General features: G+C 40.0%; 1 protein-coding gene across 1 annotated transcript in view; it reads right to left on the reverse strand.

Moving 5' to 3' along the window:
* Positions 1 to 3,217: 3,217 nt before the first annotated feature.
* Positions 3,218 to 25,767, reverse strand: part of CHAT (choline O-acetyltransferase) — a 29,921-nt gene continuing 7,371 nt past the window's right edge. Inside the window, exons 5-14 of the mRNA XM_009578592.1 lie at positions 24,165 to 24,345; positions 23,008 to 23,185; positions 18,332 to 18,501; positions 16,129 to 16,229; positions 15,801 to 15,929; positions 14,498 to 14,620; positions 12,834 to 12,975; positions 9,636 to 9,698; positions 5,510 to 5,647; positions 3,218 to 3,772 (exon numbers count right to left, since the gene is read on the reverse strand). Coding sequence (XP_009576887.1) covers positions 3,503 to 3,772; positions 5,510 to 5,647; positions 9,636 to 9,698; positions 12,834 to 12,975; positions 14,498 to 14,620; positions 15,801 to 15,929; positions 16,129 to 16,229; positions 18,332 to 18,501; positions 23,008 to 23,185; positions 24,165 to 24,345 — 1,495 coding nt within the window. The 3' untranslated portion in view covers positions 3,218 to 3,502. The remainder of the gene's footprint in view (positions 3,773 to 5,509; positions 5,648 to 9,635; positions 9,699 to 12,833; positions 12,976 to 14,497; positions 14,621 to 15,800; positions 15,930 to 16,128; positions 16,230 to 18,331; positions 18,502 to 23,007; positions 23,186 to 24,164; positions 24,346 to 25,767) is intronic.

The raw sequence follows: 25,767 nt of genomic DNA on the forward strand, positions 1-25,767 counted from the left end.
TAAATCTATAATATTTTATAAAAATAAAAGTATCACTAAAATATTTTTGTGTCTTCTGCAACTCCTCTACACCAGAAGTTCAGCTCTGTTGTCACAACCACGTCCTGCGTAATTACAGATCGCACAGGCGCTTGGACAGCACTCGGAGGAGTGAGGTCAGGTCCCTACACCCGTAAGCCACCACTGTTTTGAAGTCAAGTTTCTTTTGCTTTTGTCCACTGTGAATCTAGAAGTTCACACAATCTGGCTTTTTAATTTCTACGTCCCAGTACTGCGTGTATGTGGGTGTACACCTACGGAGAGAGTGAAACAATTACCACCTTAAAATTCTCGTGCAGGGGGGTTGTCTGTCCCGGGTCCCACCAAGAGGTCTCATTAAATCATTGCCACTTGTTACGTTAATGTAATTGCACTTAGTCTGCCAATCAAGGTTTTCTCCCTTTTGACAATGAACAATCTATTCCATAGTTTTCTTGTTGGAAACATTTTAAAAGCTTCACATTTGATTTCCGTAAGTGCATGTGCACAGATTGTGTATTTTTAAACTTCAGAAGAGAACTTCAATTGTATAATACAAATAATTTTAAATAAGTACCTAAGAAAACTACCTATTTCCTGAAATCCTTAACAGCTGCAGCTGCAGCGTGGGATCATACCACACAGGTGTAGGGGATTCTGTTAACTGAGAAGAAGCACAGTCCCTTATGAAGCTCCTGCTGGCAAACCGAGAAGTTTGTAATGCCCTGTGCTGTGAATTTTATCCATCTGTAATTTAATCAGGACTCTCCAATTTAAACATACCTGAACTGAGTCTGAAGTTTCCTGAACAAAGTCTGGTACTTTGCAGATACTACTTTTAGCATCGGTAATGGCTAAGGTTAAGCATGTAGGCAAATGCCTTCCTCTGGAAGGAAGCTGCTCATTTCAGGTATTCAGGCGAATGCTAAAACCAGATCAGTAAGTATCTAAGATACAAGTATGGAATAAATATCTAAATAAATAGGAAGTATGGGCCGTCGCTGGTTTCTTCCTTGAGTGAAAATACGGTGTCAGTATTTTCCACCACCAGTATTTTCCAGTGTTGGAGAATCCAAAACACCTGTTACGGCAGCTGTAGACAAGTAAGGGGCTCTTAATGATAAACTGGTATACAATTTCAGGTGTAGTTGTAGTTTCTGCCTGAATTCTCAGTGACTATGTGTTGAGTACAGTGTCTGAGCTACTATTAAAATTCCAGCCAAAAAAATACAATGAAAACATAGGTAATATTTGCAAATAAATGTCAGTACCTATGGAACTAGGAATACAAAATAAAATTATGTATTTCATTAGAAGCAAATTAATAAATAAATAACTATTTACAGCATTTTTATACACTTAAAATATGGTTATAATTTTAAACATAAAATTCTATGAAAAAATCTTGAGATTGTAGAGCTACATTTATGTAAAAAATGCAGAAGGCTTTGGTAGTGATATGAGACAGAACAAAGCAAAATTACTGGGAATGTTTCAAAGTAATTTTCATAATTATAGTACAGGAACAATTTAAAGTCATATTTTGAACAGTATATTCATTAAGTGAACATTTGGTTTGACTAACAGTTTTCTTGATACTTTTTTTTTTTTTATTTTTTTACACTTTAACTTTGGGGCAGCTTTTATGCCATAATATTATTTATATGATCCAAAAATAGATTTGATCTTTGGTTTGAACCACATTTCATGGAGTAATGAAACACACATATTTTCAAATGAACTCATTAACTTTAAAAAAATGAGCCCAGCTCTTAAACACTGTAAATCAATTGCTTTGCTCCAACATAGTGACTTGCTCCAATGGATTATCAGGCCCACTGTGCTTTCATATATGGGTCTGTGGATAGCCTTTATCCAGCAGACTGCTTAATTCCATGTATGCAACTCCAAAGAGGCAGTAAAATAAGCGTGGACATATATAATCTACTGAATCTGTATCTAGAGTTCTTAGACAGAAACGTATCTGCACTTCTAGTTTATTGTAATAAATTACTCTCCTGCTTTTAGGCTTGAGAGTGCTTAAGTCTACAAAGGTCTACAAAGGAAGAAGAAATGTCTCCACTTCTCCACAGGCAAGTAAGCAGTCCCTGGCCAGGCTTCTGAGTGTGCTCCAGCTTGCCTAGCAAGGGATCTACACTGGAGTTAGTAAGTAAGTGTCTTTAGTCAGTGAGTAAGTTGTATCCTAACAATGATGACTGAACACCTCTAAGCAAGGCAACGTATTTCAGCTTGAGAGAAGGTAACTGAAAATATCAGTCCTTGGAAGGATTTGTAGGGAATGAAAGAGATAATGAGAAAACCCTCAGGATAACACTCACAGAATATGGGAATTATCAGGTACTATATTATTTTCCTGACTGAATTTACTGTATATTGCAGAATATGATACCCTATGTCTACTATTAAAAAATATAAAATATAAATCCCTCCCAAGTGGCACGATGCAAAGTTGATATGAGTACCAGTACTCTTAAACTGGTATTTGTAGCTCTAGCTTGGAGACTTCCTTATATTGCAAGTTTGCCTCTTCATTCTAGTTATTTATTGCTTTTTGATTTTGTGTGGTTGCATACGCTCTCCTGCTAGTCACAGTGACTAAATTCATTCCTGTGCAAACAAAAAAGGTCTTAAGTAGGACTGAATTGCACTTATGCTTTGTGCTTTGCCTCTCTGTCAGACTGGATTTTACTCACTGATAGAAAGAAATAATTAAGTCAATTTATTATGGACAAAATTCTCCCCGTTCTCTATGATGGATCTTACTCCAATATGCTGCTTTCAGAATGGGACTGTGCTTGAGGCCAGTGCAAACCAGAATAAAGGCTAAATTATTTCTGCAGCATTTTTGAATTGGGGGAACATGCGAACACTAGTGTAATCTTCCTAAAATCTGTTTGTAGAAATACGCAGCGGCCACTCCTAAAAATAATCTGCTTTTCTTATGTAGGAAATAGCATGGTCGTATTAAATACTCTTCATGCAAATTTTCAAGATTTAATGGCATCAGCCTATTATTTACAATGTTACTCTCAACATTCCTGATAGGGGAAATTTTTTTTTTCTTTACGTGCAAATCTTGCAGGAATAGATGTGAATATTTTAGAACTACTTGCGGGGATATTAATTAATTGGTGTGCCTTAGTATTTAATTTATGTCATATACAAAGTCACTCAATGTTTTAGGTGATAAAATGGCCTAAGTTGATTATGGTTAGAAATGGTAGTACAACACATACACGTATTACTTCCTCCTTCGTTTCAGCCAGTGAGACCAAACCTTTTTTGCTGACTCTCAAGCAAGAAATGGTAGATTTAGTACTTAAAAGGTTTTAAATGTTGGCAACAATGTGACAAATGACATTTTGGTTCTACGCTAATATATTACTAGTACTATCTTGCCTTTGAACAACTATGTCATTGTTTCTTCATAAGGTGAATTCAGGAAAACAATTCCCACAGGCTCTTAGAGTTTGCGGTCACTCTGCAGCTGTGTGGCTGCTTCTTGTTTAGCAAGCGGCTTTGCTGTAGTAGAGTTGCATTTGCTGCACAGATCTCTCATTTCTAGGAGACTTTCTTCCACAGCTTTTGCGAACATGTCTGAGGAGGTTTCTTTACAGTCTTTAAAGCTTGAGATGCAGAATAATATATCCTCTGGCTGAGGGTTATAACATGCCCCATAACCATTGGGCACCACAGGCCCATAGCAGCAGAACATTTCCGTAGTAGTTGGAACCTGGTTGCAGGGAGAAGGTAAGGAGTGATCTCTGATTAATCAGGGCACCTCAAATCAGCTGGTTAGGAATGAGGAAAAAGATAAATGAATGCTACAAATGCTGGAAACGTGGTGAATCCCCCTTGTAGAATATCACTTCCTTCAGAAGTCCAGACCTGGAGCTGACACTTGGAAGGTAAAAGCTGATCTCAGTATAGAATTTGGTTGCTCTGTTTGTTTGCCGGCATTTGAAAACTGGTATCATTTGAAGTGGATATAATGCATTTCTTTGCTCACTTCATATAGATCTTTAACAGCTGTAAGCTTTGTTACTGATAGATAGGGAATTTTTAAGGCTGTATGTAATTCTGATACATAAAATTATGATACATAAAACTTCATTAAGTTTTTTAATTTCTTAACATTATCTTAAGGTTATGTTAAACTTGTAATCAATTATAGAAAGTAGTATTGTCCATTTCTAATAATAATTTATAATTGTGATGCTGTATAAAAACATCTTTTAATGCATCTATGTGTTATATTTCTATTACACCTCAGTTCAATCATGGCATAATACAGGAGTGAAACACTTTCTACTGCAGAAAACAAAAGATGTGTTAGAAATCTGTATGTTTCAGACTTTGTGTATATGGGCCTTCACAAATGGCATTTGGCTTTTTAATGGTGTAGAACAAGCCATTAGTCCTGCTAATAGAGCCATAGAATTGTCAGATAAATTTGCTGTGCAACAGCCGAAGGCCATAAAGCTATTCAGAAGCACTCTTTGCTTGTGGATAGTTTCTTGGAGAATTTATGTAGTAGTATGTTGGTTACATTCACTCATGTCTGAAAGCCTACAAACATTATGACAAGATCAAATTACTTATTAAGGTTTTATGCTGTAGCGTGATATTATAAGTCTCTTTTGTTGCATAGTTCCAATCTGTGCAGTTGGGTTAGTGTTTCAGTAAATGAATTCCTACATAGATTTCTTCTTTCATTAGGACTGCTACTACATGCAATGAAACATTTAATTTTTAGGCTGTATGCTACAAAGATGTTTCCTTATTCAGAACATTAAATGTAGGAAGTGTTGACTCTTAGAGTATCTTAGTATAGTTGCAAATAACTGTAAATCTGTAAATGTCTAAAATGTCTGTAAATCCAAAATGCACACCTGCATACGTTGCAGTCTTACACTGAATAACTGAAGGCTCTTGAAGATTTCCAACACAGCTACTTTTAAAAGTAAAATTTCCTCATGGCTCTTGGCTTTTGTTTCCCAGAGTGGCAGCCTGTCTGACTTGTGGCTGTACTGTCACTGGAGTAAAGAATTCCCACTAGAGCTGTCACCTTAGGGGAAGGAGGAGAAGAAAGGGAATGGGAAGATACATAGTTTGGAAAGTGAGGAAACACTGAGCCCTCATGCGAATTTTACTGAGGTTTTTTGTGTGCATTTCCACAGTTTCCAGGAAGGGCTTTGGGATGTTGCAAGGGAAGTGATAACTTCAGTGAGTATTTACTGTGCTGATTTTGTGGAATGAACCAAAACTGGATTAAAAATCTGGAGAATTTGCAGACTTCTTGATGGTACTGTTTTTTGGGGGTTTTTTTTGTTTTGTTTTGGTTTGGTTTGGGGTTTTTTGTTTGTTTGTTCTTTTTTTTTACATCATTCTCACTGTGAGCTACAAGGTCGGGCAGAACACAAATGAATTAGCCTTTGCTTAGCAAGAACAGTGAACAGGAGAAACTCACCTGGCTGGTCGAGAGGATGAATCGATTGCTTGTCAAATATGTCTCATCTGTAAATATCTCTGGCAGTTCCTTGAAGTGTTCCCGTGCCACCTCTCTGAGCCCTAGCAGATGATTGTCTATTGCCATTCCAGTAATAGCCTGTGTAGAACATGATAAGACACCAGCATTTAACTGAGTATGGAGACGTTTTCTTGGCTGTTACTGCCTTGTTTTCTGGTCAGAGTTGATGAACTTGGTTTGAGTGATATAATGCCTGTAATGCTCAGATATTACTCTGAGTATGTACTTGATTAGTAACTAGGAATTTGTAAGTGCTCTGAAGATGTAAAAATTAGGAAGGAGATGGTCTGGAGATGTATTATGTGCTGATGTTATCTGGTGTTCTGGGTGTTCATCATCTCTCAGAGCTGAATATCATGGCCTGGGCTTCCAAAGCTGCTGAGGGGAGCATATGGGACACCAGAAATCTCTTCAGTGTGTTTTGGAATTCCCTGTGCGTCACTTGGATTATATTTCAAGATAGGAGTCTCCAAAGCACCTCCAAAGGACCTCCAGATCGGAACAAATTATTCTTTCATTGCCTTGCTGCCTGCATCTCACTCTGGCAAGTAAAGCATGTGTCATTCCATAGAATTTAGATCCAAAGATGTTAGATGTCTGCAACAGATTTAACAGTGATCACAGAATAACAGATAGATTTGCCAGTGATCTATCACAGATCTACTAGCATACCCTACTGCTTGAGAAGACTGGGGTTAGGCACACAGATGCCTTCTCAATTTAATTCACTGCACAAATATCCCAATTCCCTCCCCCACTCCCTGTGCTGGCGTCATTGCAGAGCTGGATTGTCTCAGGGGTAGCCCTTACTTTAGCCCTCACTCTAATGAGGCAATTGGAAACAGTAAGTGTAAGACAGCATACCAACACCAGTTGGCTGGTACCATAGCCAGATACCGTGAGTCTAGAATCAAATTAAACAGGGTTTAACAAAGGAGAATTATGTGCTTGACAAGCAAGAGACCTAGAGCAGTTTACTTGCCATCCTGCTTGCCTGTGTCTCTGCTCACCGTCATCCCGAGGGCAGAACCAGCCATGCTTGCCCCCAAACCCTGCTCCCGAACGTCCCCAGTTTCCTCTCCTGTCTCATGGTTACAGGCGAGGCGATCGGCAGCATGTGCAGCGGCTGAGTGTTAGCAGCAGGGGCACGCTGCTGGCCAGCTAGCCAGCTCACAAGAACTACTGCCGAGCCTGCAGTAAGTCTTTCTGCCATGGGTTTGCTATGCTTGGGTCTCTCTGCTCTATCCAGCTACCTAATGCTATAGACTTAAGGAATTTATTAGCTTTAAGATCTTTGCCCTGCTAGCAAATGTGATTGAAGATGGCTAACAGTAGTGGGAGATGGGCAGACAGGATAGTTAGAGTTTTGTTTGTTTAGGAAACCAAATCAAAATTTGTTCCAACCAGGCAGGAATTGCCTCAGATTAAAACATGAATTTAAAATCCTTCAGTCTAGGTTTATTCTAGCTGGTGAGAGCAATGATTATGAGGACTGAGCTGTAGCTCATCTCCGGTAACAGGCTGCAGTCATGTAGGAAGGGACTGCTGAACAAGGCACATTGTGCTACACTGAGAGCAGAACTGATATTCTGGTGGCACAGGCCCCTTGTAATGAGGGAAACAAGCAACCTGAGAGAAGGCAGGATTAAAAAAGAGCACAAGCTTGGTTTTCCTCTTAAGAGGAGAATCATTTTAACCACTAATAAGTGCCTGAAGCAGGGGGCCGGGAGTGCATAATCTTTTTGGCTTATATTAAGGAGTAGGCACCCATTGGTAAAGGGGCTATTTGTTCATCAGCCCAGATGGAGCAAGGATGCTTGCAAAAAAGTAGCATATATCAGGGCAGTGTTTACGTTGTTTTTCCCATAGAGGGAAACGACTTGATAATAAAAGGAAATATTTTGCTATCACAGAAGATTTATAAGGCTGTTAGCAATGACATTTTTGCAACATAGATCAATGTCATGTCTGAAGAGAGGCCGAGACAGGCTAATGAAATAAACTGTGAGTCAACGCATAAGAAAAAACTGTGCTAAATTGAATTTTAGAGCTCCACATTTAAGATAGCAATGCTACTAGTAAACCCTAACAAGGGGAAATAAAATCATTAAATTCCTTTTTGTTTTACGAAGTAGATTTTTTTTGGTTTTCTTAGGAGCTATTACATTTCAGTCTGTTACACACAATTTAGTCAGACCATGTAAGTCTTGCCCATAGTTTAAAGGCACAATTACATTCTGCTATTCTGAGAAAGAAAGGGGAGCTTGGTGAGTAGAAATACCTGCAGACCTTTTTAAATTTAAAGATAAATTAAATTTCTGATGGCGATTTTAATATTTTCCCATGAGCTACACTGGAGGCTGAATTTTATGACAGTTTCTGGAACTGAAATGACTTGGAGGGGGGATTTTATGGAATTTTTTTCTTTTATTTTTAAAGAGATGTTGTACAGAAATTCGATTGGTTGTGACCTAGTAAACCTACAGTATGTTGTGTTCATTGTGAGGTTCCCCTGAGAAGGTTCAGGTGAGACAGTTGCCCTGAAGTAAGACTTGCCTCTCCTTTAGAGATGACGTGGCGTCTCAGCTTCTAAGATGTGGGTTCCCAGCACAAGGCTTGAAACACAAAACTGTTTTTCTTCCCTGCTTCCTTTGTTTCACAGTCTTAGGAACAAATCCCACCTGAAAGCAACACTTCACCTCTCCAGTGCTCTGAGTATACCTTTGAAACTGCCTCTGGAAGTGAATGATTTCTTGAATATTATGAGTATTTAAACAGTAATCAGCAATGTGGGTTTGTTAGGCAATGGTCTGAGGCAAAACCATAGGTAGCAAATGCATTTAACATAGCTGATTATTAACATTTATTAATTTCATGAGTGGTTTGACTAAGTTGTTTGTAGAGTAAGTCTGTGCTTTGTCTTGGCACAGTGGGAGGTAGATCATTACGCAGGCTGAATTGTCTCATTTTTAATCAACAGAAAATGAGTTGTATTTGATACTAAACTGATTTCTTCAGTGGAGGGCATCTCTTCATTTTATTAGACACTGCATTCAGGTCTTTAAAAGAGAACTTACTATAATAATTCCCTCATTGTTAATGACCTTTATTAGAAATGGCACTTTGGAATACTAGAATACACATTCCAGAATAGCAGTCCATCTGACTATCAGGTCCCAGATAGGGACCTCTCTCCTTTAGGGAAGAGCAACATAAGAAAATGAATAAATGGTTAGTTTTAGCGGAAAAAAAGGAGTTCCTAATGTGTTGAGCTTATCTGTAACGTTATAGCTTATGGGTCTAAATACATGTAAATTTGGGGGATCTGGATTTTGCAGTTGGAGTTTTATTTCTTATGCATGTTACACAGCAGTTAAGTTGGTTGCTTTTAAGCCTTGCTTACTTCTTATCCTGATAAGGCTCTCAGCTGTCCACTTGCCATACCCCATTAGAATACCCCATTGCCACTTTTCTTGGCTATCTTCATGGCTAACATTTCATGTTCATTACTTAATAAAGGCTTATTTCATCTGGCTACTGTTCTCCCTTGCAAACCTTTCAATATTTATAAAAAAATCCCTTTATTAAGTTTTGATTGCAAGCTTTTTAAGATGGAGGCCATTTTTTAATTGTTAATTTGTACAACACCAAGCTTAGTGAAATCCTAATTTGTGGCTGGGACTCCTAGTTATGACACAGACACAAATCATAAATGTTTCACAGATGCACATTCCCTGTGAATATGTGGAATACAGAGTGTGATGTTCCATGACAGTTCTAGACAAGGGAGCTAATGCCCAAGAGTGATGGTCTTGCCACTGATTTCTAACGCAGAATTTTTTTATCTTGCTTTCCAGAAAGTATTTTTTAAGGTGAGGTTAGTTGAATATGGCTATTTGGAGGGTGTTTGGGTCATTAGAAATTTTCATAAGTGTGACATAGCAGGTACTTTCCTATTTAGAGATGCCTACATTTTCTGGTGCTTAAATAGTTAATGATTGTATCTTTGTACTTTTCTTGAAAAAACTAACTAGTCCTTATTCAGACAAACCAGTGTTTTACTTACCAGAACAGTGTAATTAGTCTGAGCTGCAATTGCATCCTTAAATCTCTGCATCTTCTCAGAATCCTGTTGGGGGAATCAAAATATATCTATTATTGAAATAGCATCTTCCATCAATTCACCAGCAGCCAAACAGCAAGCACTCTCAAATGTCCTTTGCTCCTGGCTCAGGTGTTAAATACTCTTTATAAATGAAAAGCCATAGGGATTCCATGTCCTGATCAGCAACGGTGCCTCGTTGTGCAAGGGTGAAGTTTATTGGTGGTGGTTTGTTTGAAGTCAAGGAAAGACTTGCAGTTCCCTTTGTGAATTCCTTCCATGGATTTTAGGAGTGTAGATTGTTACTAATTGAATCACTCCATTTGAAGTAGGGAAAATAATTGCCTAGTGTAATTCAGTGTTTTCAAAATAGCCAGGCAGTATATCTTCTCCAGAATGGTTTATCTAGACAATGACAGTGATATTAATGAAAGCCATTACTGATATTTTACTAGCTGGTCAAAAAATTACTCCCCTGTGTGAAAGGGCATCTAGAATTTTCCAAGGCTCTCTACTCTCCACAGATGCCTCACATTTCAGATAACAAGATAGTAAATTTTGACTCCTGTCAAATGGCAGCCTTTTATATTAAGGGAACGATCCTAAGAAGTGCTGCCCTGCTGTACATCAAGTCCGACACTGCAACTTTGGGAGACCCTGAAACAGCTAGAAATGACTGGGTCTCCAGATAAACAGGGAACCTTCAGCTCCTATTGACGATGAATGATCTTTTGAACAAAGAATTCATTTTAGAAGCAATTCAAGGCCACCATCATGGACCTTCAGAGTACAGAGTCTGATATTTTTTCATAGGGCTAGAGCTAGGCCTTAGTTCCCTTATACAGATTAAATTACCAAATGCAGTCTTTAAATCTGATTAATTTACAGCTATTCAAGCAACCTCTGCAGTGTCAGTTGCTGCTTCTTTTACAGCAAGTGTCAAATACATGAGATATATCTCCTGCTAGAGAATCAATCTGACTCGATGAATCTTTGGTGACTGTTCAAGCTATCGTTTGAAGATAATTTTTATTAGCATCAGATAGAAAATTGTTTTTAATTTGATTTGGATTAATGGCTATTAACAAACAATATTTTGGGGAGTTCAAGGCTACTTAAACCAAGTGATGCATCTCTTTGTCCAAAAAATAGAATTAACCCCTTCACATCCAGAGACAATCTGTAGGTCTAAAGAAATCACCTTGGAATAGGGTTGTGTTAAGTGAATTTTGTTTCTAATGATTCTGTGATAATAATATATATCATTTTGAACTGAAAGATAAAGATGTTCACATCAAAACAAAGATTTCTGAAAGTTTGTGGGAAAGAACAATCACAGATCAATTTAAATGTCCCTCGCATATCTCAGTGGAGAAGCAGCCAGAAAAAGTATCCGTGGATTGGTTTGCATTATGATTGCAGGTTTTTCAGGGGGAGTGAAACCATTATTCTCCCTATTCGGTACTGCCAAGGCATGCAATATAAAGGTCTGGGGGCTGAGACTGAGCTCACTCTAGACATGCATGGCATTCTTCTGCTTGCTTGTGTGAAGCAGTACAATTTAGGATGCTGTGAAAGGCAGGCACAATCTCAGATTTGGGTGGTAAAACAGTGAGAAACGCTGAAGCTTTAGGAAAGTTGCAGAAGTCAGTAAGCGTTGGAATAAGGAAGGTATGAAGAGGTTGTTGGAGGGAACAAGAAGGATCTGGCAAGACAACGTGCTAGGAGCAGGCTGGCTCTCCTTGGAGTACAGTCAGCCTGCAGCAGTGTGTGTTGGGGCTGAGGGTATGCTGAGTGCCCAAGTGTGGAGGGGAAGGTGTGCACAGATGATAGCAGCTTCTAATGAAATACGGTTAAGAACCATGTTGTCAGACAGGACACTGATAGCAAGTAACAACAGCTCTTGTCTGCTGTATGGTAGACAAGAAGTCACTATTATGTGTAATAGTATGGTCATAATCTGCCTTGAATTACCCACTCAGCATAGGGAATTACTTCAGGTTTCCTTTGAGTTATCGTTTTAACATGGAACTTATTTGAGTCTTGTTCATCATGAGCTAAGTTCTGGGCATGGTAACCTTAAGGAGATTGAAGAAGCAGTGGAGGAACAGAGCACTTCTATGGGCAAATTTTCCTCATCCTCTGGGACAATATTTCATTAATTTACATTTAATCTACAGCCCAGCAATACTTCTAGCAATGCTATGCTAGATTCTAAACAACAGCCATGTGGGCTGTTGCCACTGGAGTAGGCTTACTGTGCAAAATAATCTATACTGTGGCAGCGTTTTGCATCTGAACAGCCACCTGGAAATTCCCTGTACAGCAGCGAAGTGCAGTGGGTGGAAGCGGCACACAGAGAGATGTTGAGGGAGGCTCTCCAGGGATGGCGGGCGGGACAGAGCACAAAGCTGTTTGTGCAGCTGTAGTCTCAGCTCTCTCAGCTGTACCTCTTTGCATCCCCATCTACTATGTACAGTACTCATGCTTCTGCCAAACAAATGGTGGTGCCTCAAAGAAAGGCAATTTAATTTTTCTTTTCACAGGATAATGTCAGGACAGTTTGGAGAGTTGTTTTATTAGCTTGATGAAGTTTTTTCATCATGAAGGTTCAGCCCCCTTGAGGATCCTACAAAACTAACTCTATTGTAGAAACATACCTTTAAAACCAAAAAGATCAGCCAGAACATATCCACCTTATCCAGAAATCAAAGCATGTGAATTACATCTCTTCACACATTACAATCTGCAGCAGAGCTATCTACTGCAGGGGAACTGCCAGGCGATTCCCCTGCTGTGGCAGTATAATGATCCTGAACTTTTCATGTTCAGCCTAGATCTCTCCAGGGAGCTGAATTTGGATCTGATGATAGATCATTCAGCAGAAGACAGTACTAAGTCTAAAATCAGACGTTTTGTTTCTTATAATGTCAAGTTCAGGCACCTCTGAATCTTTTGGATTCTTAAATAAAAATAAGGAAATATTTATGTTTAGCTTAATGGTTGGTTTGCAGAAAAAGCAAAATCCTGTAAGGCTTGCTACCCTAACCTATGCTTTTATGGTCTCAGTTAGCGGTTAAAAAAGTGAGAGTTTGGGGACCATGAATGCATTATTTGCTTAGTGTTTTGCCAAGGAAGGCAGAGGGAGCCAGGCCAACATACCGATAGAGCTGTCTTGTCATCAGTCATTGCTTTTACAAAAGCAAATGCTTCCGAGGTAGCAGACCTAATATTGTCGACTCTGCCCTCATCAAATCGGCGTATGGAAGCACTTTCATAGGTAGGGACAAGTCTCCTATGGCATCTGAGAGAATGAAGTAAGAAAAACAAAGAATAATTATTTTCAAGGAGTCATAAAGACTATAAGAAATATAGGCTTGGTACGTTTTATTGTTACAGCCACAATTTTATTTTTTGCATAGTATTCATCTTAATGTTGATAGAATTCTATAAGAAACTTAAAAAAGATGGATGCTCACTCCTTTCTAATATGAGGAGCTGCATACAGCTGTATACATTTTAGTTATGCATTGCCAGTAAAAAATGACTTGCTGTGTAAAAACAAGGCTAGTAAAACTAAAATTTACTGAAAGATCTCAAGGAATGTTTTATTTGTACTGCATCATAAAATAATTGTGTAATTAATCATTTACTTATGGGCGTGAAATATGTTTTATTTAAAACAAGAAAAAATGCACTTCGTGTGTGAATGAAAAATAGAAAACTAAAAGGGGAAAAGGGTGCTATTTGACACTGTGAGCTGGAATGAAAACCCACATAGCAAATAGAACAGAGTGTGAAGACTATTATTTAATTTGGGTCCAGGTATATAGCTACTATTCCTCGCTTCAGGAGACCTACTGTGCCTTCCAGTTGAAGCAGGGGTCTCAGAACATGACTGTCCCCTAAGGTTTTTATTGCATACATGGGATTTACATCATGGCTGGGATCCAGATGAAAATCTTGGACCAGGTCATTGTTGGAGTTTGGTTAATGGAATACGCAAAATGGATGTTTAACAGATGTTAACGGAGTACGCAAAATCTGTTAGGTATCTCTGGTTTTGACCTCTGGTAAAGACCACTTCAGGATTTAATTTGGCATGATAAAGAATTATTCGTGTAATAGGCTGTTCTGCAGGAAACCATGCAACCGATCTCTAGCCTGGAGCGTTAACTGTTCTGACAACGTAGAAAGGAACTTTTAACTTTGATAATGCCATGGAAATTAGAGGATATTATCAAATCTTGGGATACCTGTGAAGAAGGAAGCAGCAGTAATTACTATCCTGTGTAGGAACTCTGATCTGATATGTTGCTGTAGTATTTTTCCCTGTGAATGCTTTTCCTCCTGCGGTGCAGGGGATGCATATGTGGCGAACTACGGGTTACTGCCACGGTTCCTCCCAGGCTACCCACAGTGGCAAGGGAGTGTTTCTGCCCCAGGGACTTGGACTCCCTAGTGCTTCTGCTGCTGCGGGTGGCAGGGTTGTCTGCCACTCCCTGCCACGTCCCCTCACCCTCTTCTCTATGCCAAGTGAAGGGACAGCTGTGGGGTGGATACTGGCTGGGAATGGTGTGTGTGGGACACGGGGATGGGAAGGAAGAGCAAGGAGAGGGAAAGGGAGTGAAGGAAAGGAGTACTCTGTCTCAGAACTGGGTAGCAATTTCTATCTTGTTTGACCTACAGTCATTAGGCAAGATCACTCATTTCCATGCAGGAGGCATTTGTTTGGGTGCTGAGGAAAAAATGGACCCTCTGTATAAAAAACAAATTGTGAATCTCCTCTTGTGCTACCTTGTTCCTATGATTTGAATTAACCTTACCTGTAAAATGCCAGCTGAAGTGCTACTTGAATGTAGGCATCTGGGCTAATCTTTTGTTTCTTAATAAATTCCTTCCCATAGTTCTCAAACTTGTAGGCGATAAAGTCCAGATTTTTTACTATCCTGGAAAAGAAGCAGAGGCAGTTACTGCAGGGGGAGATGGAAGAATCTCATGTTCCATTTCTGTTTGCAAATAAAACCCAGAGATCGTTTCTTGCCTGTACCCGCTTGGAGGTGAGTGGGCTCCTGCTCTGCAGGCAGTCCTGGCCTTTGGTAACTTGTTCCTAGTCAGCAACTTTTATTCATACAGGTTCTAGACTGGACTTGTTATCTGCAGCCTTAACATGAGGTGTGGCACTCAGGTCATTCTGTTCATTTGAGTAAAACACCTTTTTTTTTTTTTTTTTTTTTTTAAAAACCCTAGTGTTTCCGCTCCTGAAGCCTAAGCCAGGGCCTCCTTTGTTCTCAACAAATTTCTGTGAGATTTACTAGTTTGAGAAATGGGTGGATTTAAAACCTGATGAAGGCTGTAAGCTCCTTGCAAGTTTCAATGTAGAGGACTACTACCTTCACTTATTACTACCTTTATTTAAAAACAAAAAGGAATTACTCTTCATCCTGGATGTTTTCATACTCTCAGGTATGCTTCTAGCCACTTTGAGGACTCATCTAATGCAATCACACTGGACATACTTACAGCTGATCATGCAGACAATGTGTTAATTCTCTACAGAGAGATCACAGGCCTGAGTGTTCAGACGAAATAATTTGAAAAAAAATCTCTCATTGCCATCCACACCCCCAAAGATCATGCAAATCTTTTACAGTCTGGAAACACAGTCAGAAGAACTAACCTTTGTAGGAGCAACATGGATGCAAACAAATTACATTCCTGAATTCAAACTGTTTATTCAAACCAGTTGTATTCTACTGTCCCAAATACGTATCCGCATTGCCCTGGCTTCGATTTCAGTCAGGTCAAACCCATAAACTGCATCCACAAAAACAGAGGACCTGCACTGTTTGCATCCCATGCAAATAGGACTCAACTGTTTTTCCAGTGGTCTTTAGCTTTCCTAATATTTACATGGAAGGAAAACAATGGTAATAAAATTCCTGAATACAGTGAAGTAACTCCAGCCCATAAGGGTGCCGTGCTGCAAAGAGATGTCCAGCTTGGGAAGATGAGGAGGAGCGGGAGGGCAGGGAGAGCCCTCTAGGAGGAAACCCATGCCTGCACTTACTGTGCTGGGTAGTTCCCAGCTTGCAGCCATTGCTGAGAAAAATGAGGCATCTGTTCTACCTTTGGAGTTTTTCTGCTGATGATGCCAAATGTGCCTGAATTTCAGGGGAACATTTCCATCTCAGTCTCCGTGGAGCAGGAAGCTCGCTCACTGAATCAGCTCGGACTAATTTCTTGGAGCTTTCTTTCCTGTTAGTATGTGAGAGAAAAGTCATTAAGGTCGCAAGAATAATCTATTTGTTAAACACTGCTTTTTTAGCAGGTAAATGACTGGTTTTCAATAGTTGTATGGGTCTTAGTGGCCCTGTGCAGCAGGGGGAATTTGCTGCTGGCAGAGGTTTCCTGGGGGCCGGAGTGGGTACAATAGCTGTACTGAAAGGGGACTCACATGTGCTTGAGCAAGTGTTCAGTGCACTGCACCAGTACGATGCCATCGAAAGGGGAATGTTCACACACGGTACCGCAGACTCCGTCTCTTCCTACCACAAACTAAGCAAGGAAAAGAACAAGTGCAAGATATATAGTGAATAAATCATGTTCTGGGTAAGTTACCCATGATGGCAACCTAACAAAAGATGATGTTGTTCTCCTGTGGTTTTCTTATTGCTCACATCAGGAACCTCCTTGACTTACAGATCAGTGGGTGACTTACAGATCTATCGTGGGAGACTTGCTTGTCCTGTGAATGGCGTTGCATTGTATCCCTTTCATGCTGCTATTTTGGAGTGAGTCCTGTGAGAAAGTAAATTTTAGCATTTCCCATTGGAGTCTGGAAATTGGATTTAGCATCTGCTTTATGGTAGAGAAAACCTGTCACTGGAAAGACAGACCGGGGTTCTCCTTCCCCTTTTGGGGGGCAATGCAACTTCTGTATCTGGAAGTCCCTTAGGATGACATTTTATTACAAATATTGTATCAAATGAGCAAGCTTATCCTTATTTGATAGCTTTCTCATAGCTTCTCTTACTGTCCTGCTTCCTCTTTACCTTTTTTTGTGGTGTTTTCTTCATTTCCTTCTTACTTGTCTTTGCTCCTGATTTCGTTGCATACACATGGTATAACTGGTGGCACAACCTGCTGCACTGTAGTTGGGTGATACCCCCATGCAGTTGGTTACTTCTGCACTTCAAACAAAAGCAGATGTCTAGGACCAAACTGCAACTTGTCTCACATGTTTTCTGTCCTTTTTCTGGACTTTTTCCCCCCACTTCTTTTGAAGTATCTTTGGCTGAACTTCTCCCACTCAGCTCACTCTGTGCATTTGTATAACATATATGCATCCTGCCTCTCTGGTTCCCTTGAGGTTTTCACAGAGTAAGTGTGTGATGCAAAAAATTTACCTGGATATTTTCTCATGCCTTACTGCAAAGTTGAAGAAGAATATGGAGAGAAAGAACAAGTCCTAGTGTGAGAATGGCTTCCTACATAATCTGCATTTGCATGAAAGAAAATGGGATCTTTTTTCCCTAAGAATTTCTCTTTGCCTTTGGACTACTTCTGGCCTGAATACATCTGGACAGATGAAGCTCTCCCATGTACTATGCAAATTTATTTGTTTTCTGCTACCTTCTGATAGTAAAAAAAAAAGAAAATCTTGTTTATTCTCATCTGCTTGAAACATCTCAACTAGTGGCCCTACAAATAACAGAGGATTCCAACTAAAGACAAATAGTTTGTTCTTTAGAAACACAGCACTGGAGTCTGCTAATAATGTCATTTGCAGTGGCATAAATCAGGAATGACTACTGAAATGTATTTGCACTGGGGTAAGTCAGTGCAAGTGAAATTAGTTTAGTGGTTTCTCGTTTCATGTTGCTGTTCTTAGGTATGGCAAGAGCAACAAGCATTGTGCAAGCAATGTATCAATCAGGGGTTTTTTCAATTTTTCATGAGGTGTCAACATTGTTGACAGCTGGAGATTAATACATTACTTCACCCTGGGTCTATTGCAAAATGTGAAAATAACAGTGCAACACTTTCAAATATGACAATCAAAATCTGATTGGGAAAAAGGCTGGAGAAATCAATACTTCCAGGAAAGCCTCAACAAGGATGTCATTAAATGAGTAAACAGTCTGTTAAGAGAGAACTTAATACTAACTTAAACGCATGCTAAATTATAAGCAGTAGTATTTCTAGGACGTCAGGAAAATGTGTGAGAAGAGAAAACAGAGAAAGCTATTGTGCTTTTCTTTTTTGTTCTGGAATGCTAGTCCAGCATTTTTATTTCATTTGATTGAGTGTAATTAAATGTGTACTGTTTTTTGTTGTGTTTTTTTTTTTTTTTTTAAATCAGAGGTCTACCTATCTGTATGTCTGTGTATCTGTCTACCTCCTCAAGTGCAAAGGGCAACTTCAGGGAAAGTGAAAGCGTAGCTGTGTTGGAGAAGGCCCCCGCACTGTTAGCAAGGCAGTAGGTCTGCTTCCCCTGCCTTGCAAGGAACAGCGTTGCTCACACCAACCCAGCCTTGGCAGATGCTGACACCACCTTCCTCTTTTTCTCCCACTTGATTCTAAGTGGTCCCTACCACAAGGGCAACTGGAGTCCCTTGCCACATGCACGTAATATCATAGTACTGTAAGGTTTTTACCTGCATAGGTTTGTCATACCAACGATTGGCCCCGTTTTTATGGTAGCCTCCCCCATGTAGCAGTTGCAATGCCATGTTTGTATCATTGAGTTCCACCCCGCTTGGACTGTCCAGGCACACCAGGCATATGCACCGTTCAATCATGTCAAGAGAGTCGCGGTTAGTAGAGTCTGGGGATAAAAGAGTGAAATGTTCACATCCTCTTACCTGTAGTGCAGGGGACTGGCTGGGGAGCCCTGCTGCCTTGGAGAGCATTGAAGATCCGACCCTGACTCTGCAATGACCTGGTGTCTGCAGAGCTCTCTCAACAGCAGAACGTCTCAGTGCAAGGAAATGTTCCACCAAGGCATTCATTCGTGTGTTAACTTTTGCAATATCTCTGTGTATCTTTCGTATGATTCAATAATATCCACTTTCTTTTTCTGCCTTTCATTTCCTGAAGTAATTATATTACAAAATAGATCTCTTTTAGTCTTAAAGCCAGCAGTGCTTACTTATTTTATATCTAACAGTTACAGAGAGGGCAGGTGGAAAATAGAGAATTTCAGAGCTCATGCTATTGGGTGCAGTGCTGCAGTATTCGGCTCTGGAACAGCAGGGCCTATACTGGTTTTGTGCTGTTCTCCCATTAAAACCCTTTTCTGGACAAGGAACAGCAGGGCCCATGTTGGTTTTGTGTTCTTGTATTAAAACCCTCTTCTCTACCCTGTCGATGGTCATTTCTTGTACTTTAGGTGAACTGGGTATGTTGCCTACATCGCATGAAGAAATATCTGTGGATGAGGTCAGAAGGTTCAGTTTTTGAACATGGTATTGCCAAAACCATGGGTTGCCACGTTCTACTTCCCTCCTATCACTAGTGTACTGCTGAATAAAATGTGCTTTTTTTTGCTCTCTTTCTCTGTTTCTTTTCCCTATCCTGTCACTCTTGCTTCTAGAGGTGGACTACAAAGGCTATTTTTATGTTGTCCTCAGCGCTTTCCTCCTTATTTATGGTGTATTTATGCAGGGTTTTTCTCTAATTTTCTTTAACTCAGAAATATTTTGAAGGTAAAGGTTTGTTTGCTTCTGAGGGCTGGTTTGAGGCATAGGAAATATTTAATTGTGAGCACTTAATACAGCTCTTAATTGAAAGGATAAAAGTGTGGAACCTATAACAAGAACTTGTTTTATTCAAAAGCATATAACATCATTAATTGCTGTTAAATGGTTGTTAACAAGATCAAAGGAAAAAGGGCTTCAAACATCAACTTAAAATTCTTCCATTCTTAACAGATCAGCTTTCATCTGCTGGTTTTGCTAGATTTTGGTGAAAATGTTTGCGTTTCAGAATGTTCTTAACTAAAGATATGAATTCCGATTGATCAAAACCTTGCAAGTCTGTGCTAAGTTCAACAAATCTGTGCTCAATTCAGGAGGTGATTTTAGCTGAAAGAATGGAAAAAATATTTAAAATTAAACAATTCTGATTTGCATTTGAAATATGGAGCCATTTCAAAATGTGCATGTTTTTAACGTTCGCAAATATGAAAAGTAGCTTGATCCTCTGAAAGAACAGCATTTTTCAAAGTAAGAAAAAATGTACCTTCCCAAAATGAGTAACATAGGTTAGTGAGGAGCTAGAAAAAAACCAGATGCTTGTTATCATCCAGGTTCATTCTCCAGATGCTGTGTAGTAAAAAAGAACACAAATATGCAAGAAATGAAAAAGGTGTCAAGAGAAGGAGAGTCGAGTGATAGCAATGGCTGAGAAGGAACAGGGGGAGCTGTGGCCTCTTGCAGGTTATGGTGAGGTACTGTCTATTGCTGTCTGGTGGCTCTTGTGAGGGAGTGTTGGCAGCCATGGGCCCAAGTGACCGGGGTGGCCAGCCTGACTTCTTGTAGGCTGTGTGGGGACCTGGTGGAGCGCATAGCGCTGTTGTCTTCCCTTGCCGACAGAAGCAGAGTCCTGGGGAAGGCAGCTGGCGTTCCTGCCAGCTCTACAAAGACTTGCGCCAGGAGATTGTAACTGATGGGGTATGCAGATAGGCTGAGCTTTCTGCCAGTGCCGCCCTACAATGTGTGAAACACTGATGTCCCTATGAATTGTCTTCAAAAGCATTCAGAAGCTTTATAAGGGAGAAGACATGTCCCTGTCCTCTTGGCTGTAAAGCTCTTCTAGTATCCGACACTTGCAGGGCTGACCGTAGTTGTGGTATTTATTCCATTGATGGTCTGGGTACACCAACGCAAAGGCTGAAAAGATCCTTGTGAATGGAAGTTGCCCCGTATACATCGGCTGCTGCTACTTGCAGATAGGCATCTTCAAGGAAAAACTGGTTGATAGTGATTTACAAACTGCTCACGGCTTGCTCATTGAGCGTGTTCTGCTCTATGTTGTCTGATAGGTTTATACATATTTCATTGTGGTGCTGCCCACACATCTTTGACAGATATGAAGCCCTTATTCTGACATACAGCTTCAGTGTATCTTGAGTCTAGGTATTAAAGTGAATAAAATTAAGCTCTGCAAGAAACAGAAAAGTAGGGGAAAGATGCCCTTACAGAAAGAAACAGACATGTCCAGAAAGCTGATCAAACGCTGAAAAAATTATCATGTAAAGCAGGCAATGAATTGCGCAAGAACTCATGAACCATGACTTTGGATGGAAAATAAGTATTTCCAGAAAGAGCTCAAACAGATGAGAAGTGTGAAAACAAGCCTAAAGCCCTGCAAGACATTTCTTTTCCTTCTTTCTTTCTAGTGCACACAATTGCATTGAATTGGCCAGTCAGCTTTTGGTTAGTTGGGGTTTTTGTTTTTTGTTTAAAAAAGGAAAATATGAGAAGACAGTTCTGAATCAAATTCAGATATAGTATGCATGGGACAGCAGCCCCTGAGGCAGTAAGAATTCACTTCCTCTGCTTAGGAGAGTGAGTTAGTTCTGCAGCCTGAATGCAGTTAAAATACTGAACGTGTTTATAAATCAGTGATGGCTGGGTTTATTACAGTTTATTTGAAATTTTCTCACCTAGAAGACCTATCCTCTACTTGTGGGTCTATGCAGGCCCATGTATATATCTCCTTCATGACCTCTGCAGAGCGCTGTATAGGTCTTCTCCATCCTGAAGCATCCTCTAAAAGAACAGTTGTGGGGTGACCCCTTCCACCTCGCACTGCTTCACTAGAGGCTTTTCTCTTCCTCTGTAGTTATTGTTGCATGAACATTTCACCACAGATAAGAAAGAAAAAAGGGCTGTTAATAATAATGTATCCATGTGTAACAGCAATGCATTATACTATATAGAGGGGCTGTGCTAATACGATTGGTCTAGGATGGGATTCCTGCTTAGATTAGAGAAGGCTCACATCACGGTGCTGTGATATTTGCTAGTGCAGAATCTGTTTTTTTCAGCTGCATAACTGAGTTGGTTTAATTCCTCATTAAAATGAGTATTTCAGCAAATGCCAGGCAATCAGAAACACCACAGAGATGGTTCTGCTAGTTTTTGTTGATTTGTCTTTTTTTCTTCATGATGATGTAGGTTTACAAAGATTATTCTGCTGCAGATTTCAAGGTATTCAAAGTGTGGCATGAAAATAAATGATTAGGTGTTTATCAGTTTTCATTAAAATAAGAAATCTTTTTCTCTCCTGCTTTAAAAAGAAAAGACAGGGAGGGGAAAACCTGAAGATGAGACTGGTACCATGTAATAATGCTGTAATAATGGCTAGGACTCTGTCTGTGTGTGTGTGTATCTATATAAAGTTATTATAAGCACAGATAAATTTGAATAAGAAAAGGGAAGATCTTCCCTGGGATGGTAAACATATTTTGAGACTATTGGCAACTCCTGTATATGCCAGGGCATTGGTAAAACAGCAATATTTTCTGTAGCATTGCTGAACTGGGGATAAAGAGATGAGTTAACATTTTGGGGGGGGGGTGGGTGGAAGGGGGAAATGAATACCTAAGTTACCTAAAATGGCAAAAAGGAATTTACATCACTTAGCTTCAGGGTAAAATATAGAAAGTGTGAAGTGATAGAGGTGACTAATCCCACCCTTTATTTTCATCTGTTTCAAAGTCAGGCATTTGAGTCCAGAATCCAAGACAGCTAAATGCTGCCTGTTGTTGGAACAGAGAGAGAACTATGCCCAGATAATAACTGGTGTCACCTTTCCTAGATACTTAAGATTTGGGTGAATCAGCCCTGGTACTTTCTATTTTTCTCCATTGACTAGAGAGAGTACACAGCTAGATTCAATAGGTGTTTAACTTGTAGATGCCTTTGTTAGATGAGCTGAAAGATATCTAATAGTTGCCAAAAGCTAAGAGGATACATCACTCCTATTGGTACAAAATGGATATGAAGAAAGAGACAAATCACAAAATCTGATGTAATGTAATTTATGTGATGAAAAACAGAGAATGGAGTGAGAGCTATTTACATGGTGTAACACTTAAACATACACAGCCAAAGGGTCAAACCGTATCTGCTGCTTCCCTGGTAACCACACATCTGAATACTTACAGGTATTGAGTTTCTTCCTGCTAGAAAAATTCAGCAGCGAGGTTGCGCATTCAGTCCTATATTTGCTGTAATGTTCACTCCCAGCAAGGAAAGGCAATGATGGTGAGGAGGAAGAGGAGGAAGATGATGAAGAAGAGAAAGCTGGGATTGCTGCTGCTAACCTTTCATAAGGATCGTCCTGGCCTCTGCCCACTCTGTTCTTCCGTCTGTTGTCAGCAGGCCAATTGGAGGCAGCATTTCCTCTTCATTCTCTGCCATTTTGGCTATCTTTCGTAACTGAGTGAAAAGATCTCCCTCACTGAGACGACGGAAATTAATGACAACATCCAAAACGAAAAACTGCAAAAAAATGACAGAAGTCAGAAGAACAGTCACAGATGGGTTGGACCCTTTCTGGTCCAACATTTTGGTTTTGCCTGGGTGGGTGTTGAGATGCTCAAGTCCTGCCTGGAGAGCCAGGCCTGCAGGCAATGGAGCACAAAAACACTGGGGACTGGCCCAGGGCTCACCTCTCCTGTGTTTTTACACCAGTGTAATGCCAGTTGCTATAGGGGACTTATAGTGTGTGTTGGGCTCAAATAAAACATACATTATTTGAATAAGCTTAAAAAAACCCAAAGAGATAAAATCAGGAAGTATGTAAATAATTTCCAAGGTATTATTTGTTTAAAAATAACCTAGAGAATCTAGAGAACTTCCTGTTCAGGCGAAGAACAGGACTTCCTGGAAAAGGGACCACTGGGATCTACCCCTACATTCCAAGGGGGCCTGCAGGCACAGCTCCAGTACTACAAATAGTCAAGCTGGGCTATAAGGTACTCTGTGCAGCCAACGTACTTTGCCGCTTGACAGCATTTATTGGTTGGGTCAGATTCACTCTAATGCCTGTACCTGTGCTAACTTCTTCAGGCATAGCTTAGACCCCCCTATGTGGAATGGCGGTATATATGCCATGCGTTGTGTGCCAATACTTGACTGTCCAGAGAAGAGCATTTCCAGCAAATGCACTCTAATAAGATTTTTTTTCTCTGTGGTTTCATCTCTGTTTAATAAACATTTTTGTTTGAATGGGAAAGCAAATGAATTCTGCCACATTCCTCTTTTTTGCATCACTGTACATGGAACATAATGTGGGCTAAGGACAAAAATGCTGCAGAAGCATCTTTTGGAAATATTGACAGCGAATGCTTGGTAAGAAGTGAGCTCATACGTAGCACGCTAATTGTGTTTCTGAACAGTGATTAGATTAGGCTCTTCTTGAGTGAATTTAAGCAAACGAAGAAATATAGAAAGGTATAAAAAAAGAACACTCATTTACCTGATTGTTACAAGCAACAATGATGTGCTCTGGTTCTGGCATTACACTGCTTTTCTGGGCCACGAGGGTATCTTTGGTATGTCCTGGAAGACGATAGGAAGAAAAGAGTCCATAGTATTGCTTCATACAGAGAGGATGACCAGACAGCTGTCCACGAGCAAAATCAACAGGTAAAGCATGGCTGGAGAGAGAGAAGGAGAAAAACAAAGCCAGAGGAAAAGAGGGGAGAGAGGGGAGAGAGAGACAGAAAGGAAAAGAAATCTAATCTGTCCTTTGTTCTGTTACAATTAGATCATGTATAACACAAATTGAATAATAAAATGAGATTACAGTATAAGGGAAATAGATGAATTCCCATACCAAAGTTAAATACATCATTCCTGGCAGCTTCATGCATATTCATTAAGCAATTGCATTATCATCTAGTGGAAATGGAAAGAATAGCAGGTCACAAGCAGCTTTGCAATGTGCGTGGGAAGCCTGCCTAGATGGGACCCCAGAAACTTGCCAGGATGGAAGTCAGCAGAACAGCTGGAAAAGACATAGCACCTTGAAAAAAAGTACTGATGAAATTCACTGGAAATCACAGAGTGGCCCTGTACTGTGCAGAGGGGGTTAGAGAGCATGTGTGAGGGCCTTGACTGATGAACAGGAACGACTGGGGCAATACAGAGGCATTTCTGTTTTCCACAGAGCCTCGCTTATGTGCTAATCCTTACTGAGACCTATGGGGCAATAAGTGCTGAAAACCTATTCCCTTTTTATTGGAAGGCATGTGAAAACACCACCTCCTAAAAGGCTTCTTTAGTGGCCAGAAAAAAAAAGAAGTTATCACAATTACAATTATGGATTGTAAAATATCCCACTGACACTGCAGCAGGAAATGATGGTGCTGTCGCTCGGGAGAGGCTGCAGAGACCACAGGAGGAAGAAGGTCTTGTGGTGCAAAGGTTTTCCCTCAGCAAAAGAGGACTAAGCTTCCAGCCTGCCAGAGAGGGGCAGGGGCAAAGAAGCACACAAGGAGGGTTACTGTCATACAGCTTATATGGGGTAACGTTTTATGCTAGTTTGTCTTGTTTAGCTGTCTCTTTAGAACTGTGGCAGTTCTAAACCAGGGATATTCACTGTAGTTCCTGGCTCTGAAACTCTCTGTATCACTTACTTCCCTGTACACGTGGTTAATTCTTTTTGTTCCTTATCAGCAAAACAGGGTTATTAGTGGTGTTCTCCCACATTTTGCATAATGCAGAAATCCTCTTATATTTAACAGAGTTTTAAAGAGCATCTATTATGATCGAAAATAGTGGAATAGCATGGTAGATTTAGATAAGACAATCTGTAATTATAGCAGTGAAGAAAGGGGTTATTAATTCTTACTGATGACACCACAAAATCTTGTACTGATTTACGAGATGTCTGTGTAAGATCTTATAACTCTTTCATGTGAGCAAGTTAGGCTTTGTTTGAAATATTTAGTCCTGGCAACTGCATGGAATATCTGCACAGTTAAAACTAAACGCCTAGGTTTGGGCTGGAATATTGTGCATCTGCATGCGGGATGATTCAAGAGACGCTAGTAGTACACTCGCTGGTAGAAATCCTT

Source organism: Fulmarus glacialis, unplaced genomic scaffold (genome assembly GCF_000690835.1).
Source record: "Fulmarus glacialis isolate BGI_N327 unplaced genomic scaffold, ASM69083v1 scaffold48995, whole genome shotgun sequence".
NCBI classification, from domain to species: Eukaryota; Metazoa; Chordata; class Aves; order Procellariiformes; family Procellariidae; genus Fulmarus; species Fulmarus glacialis.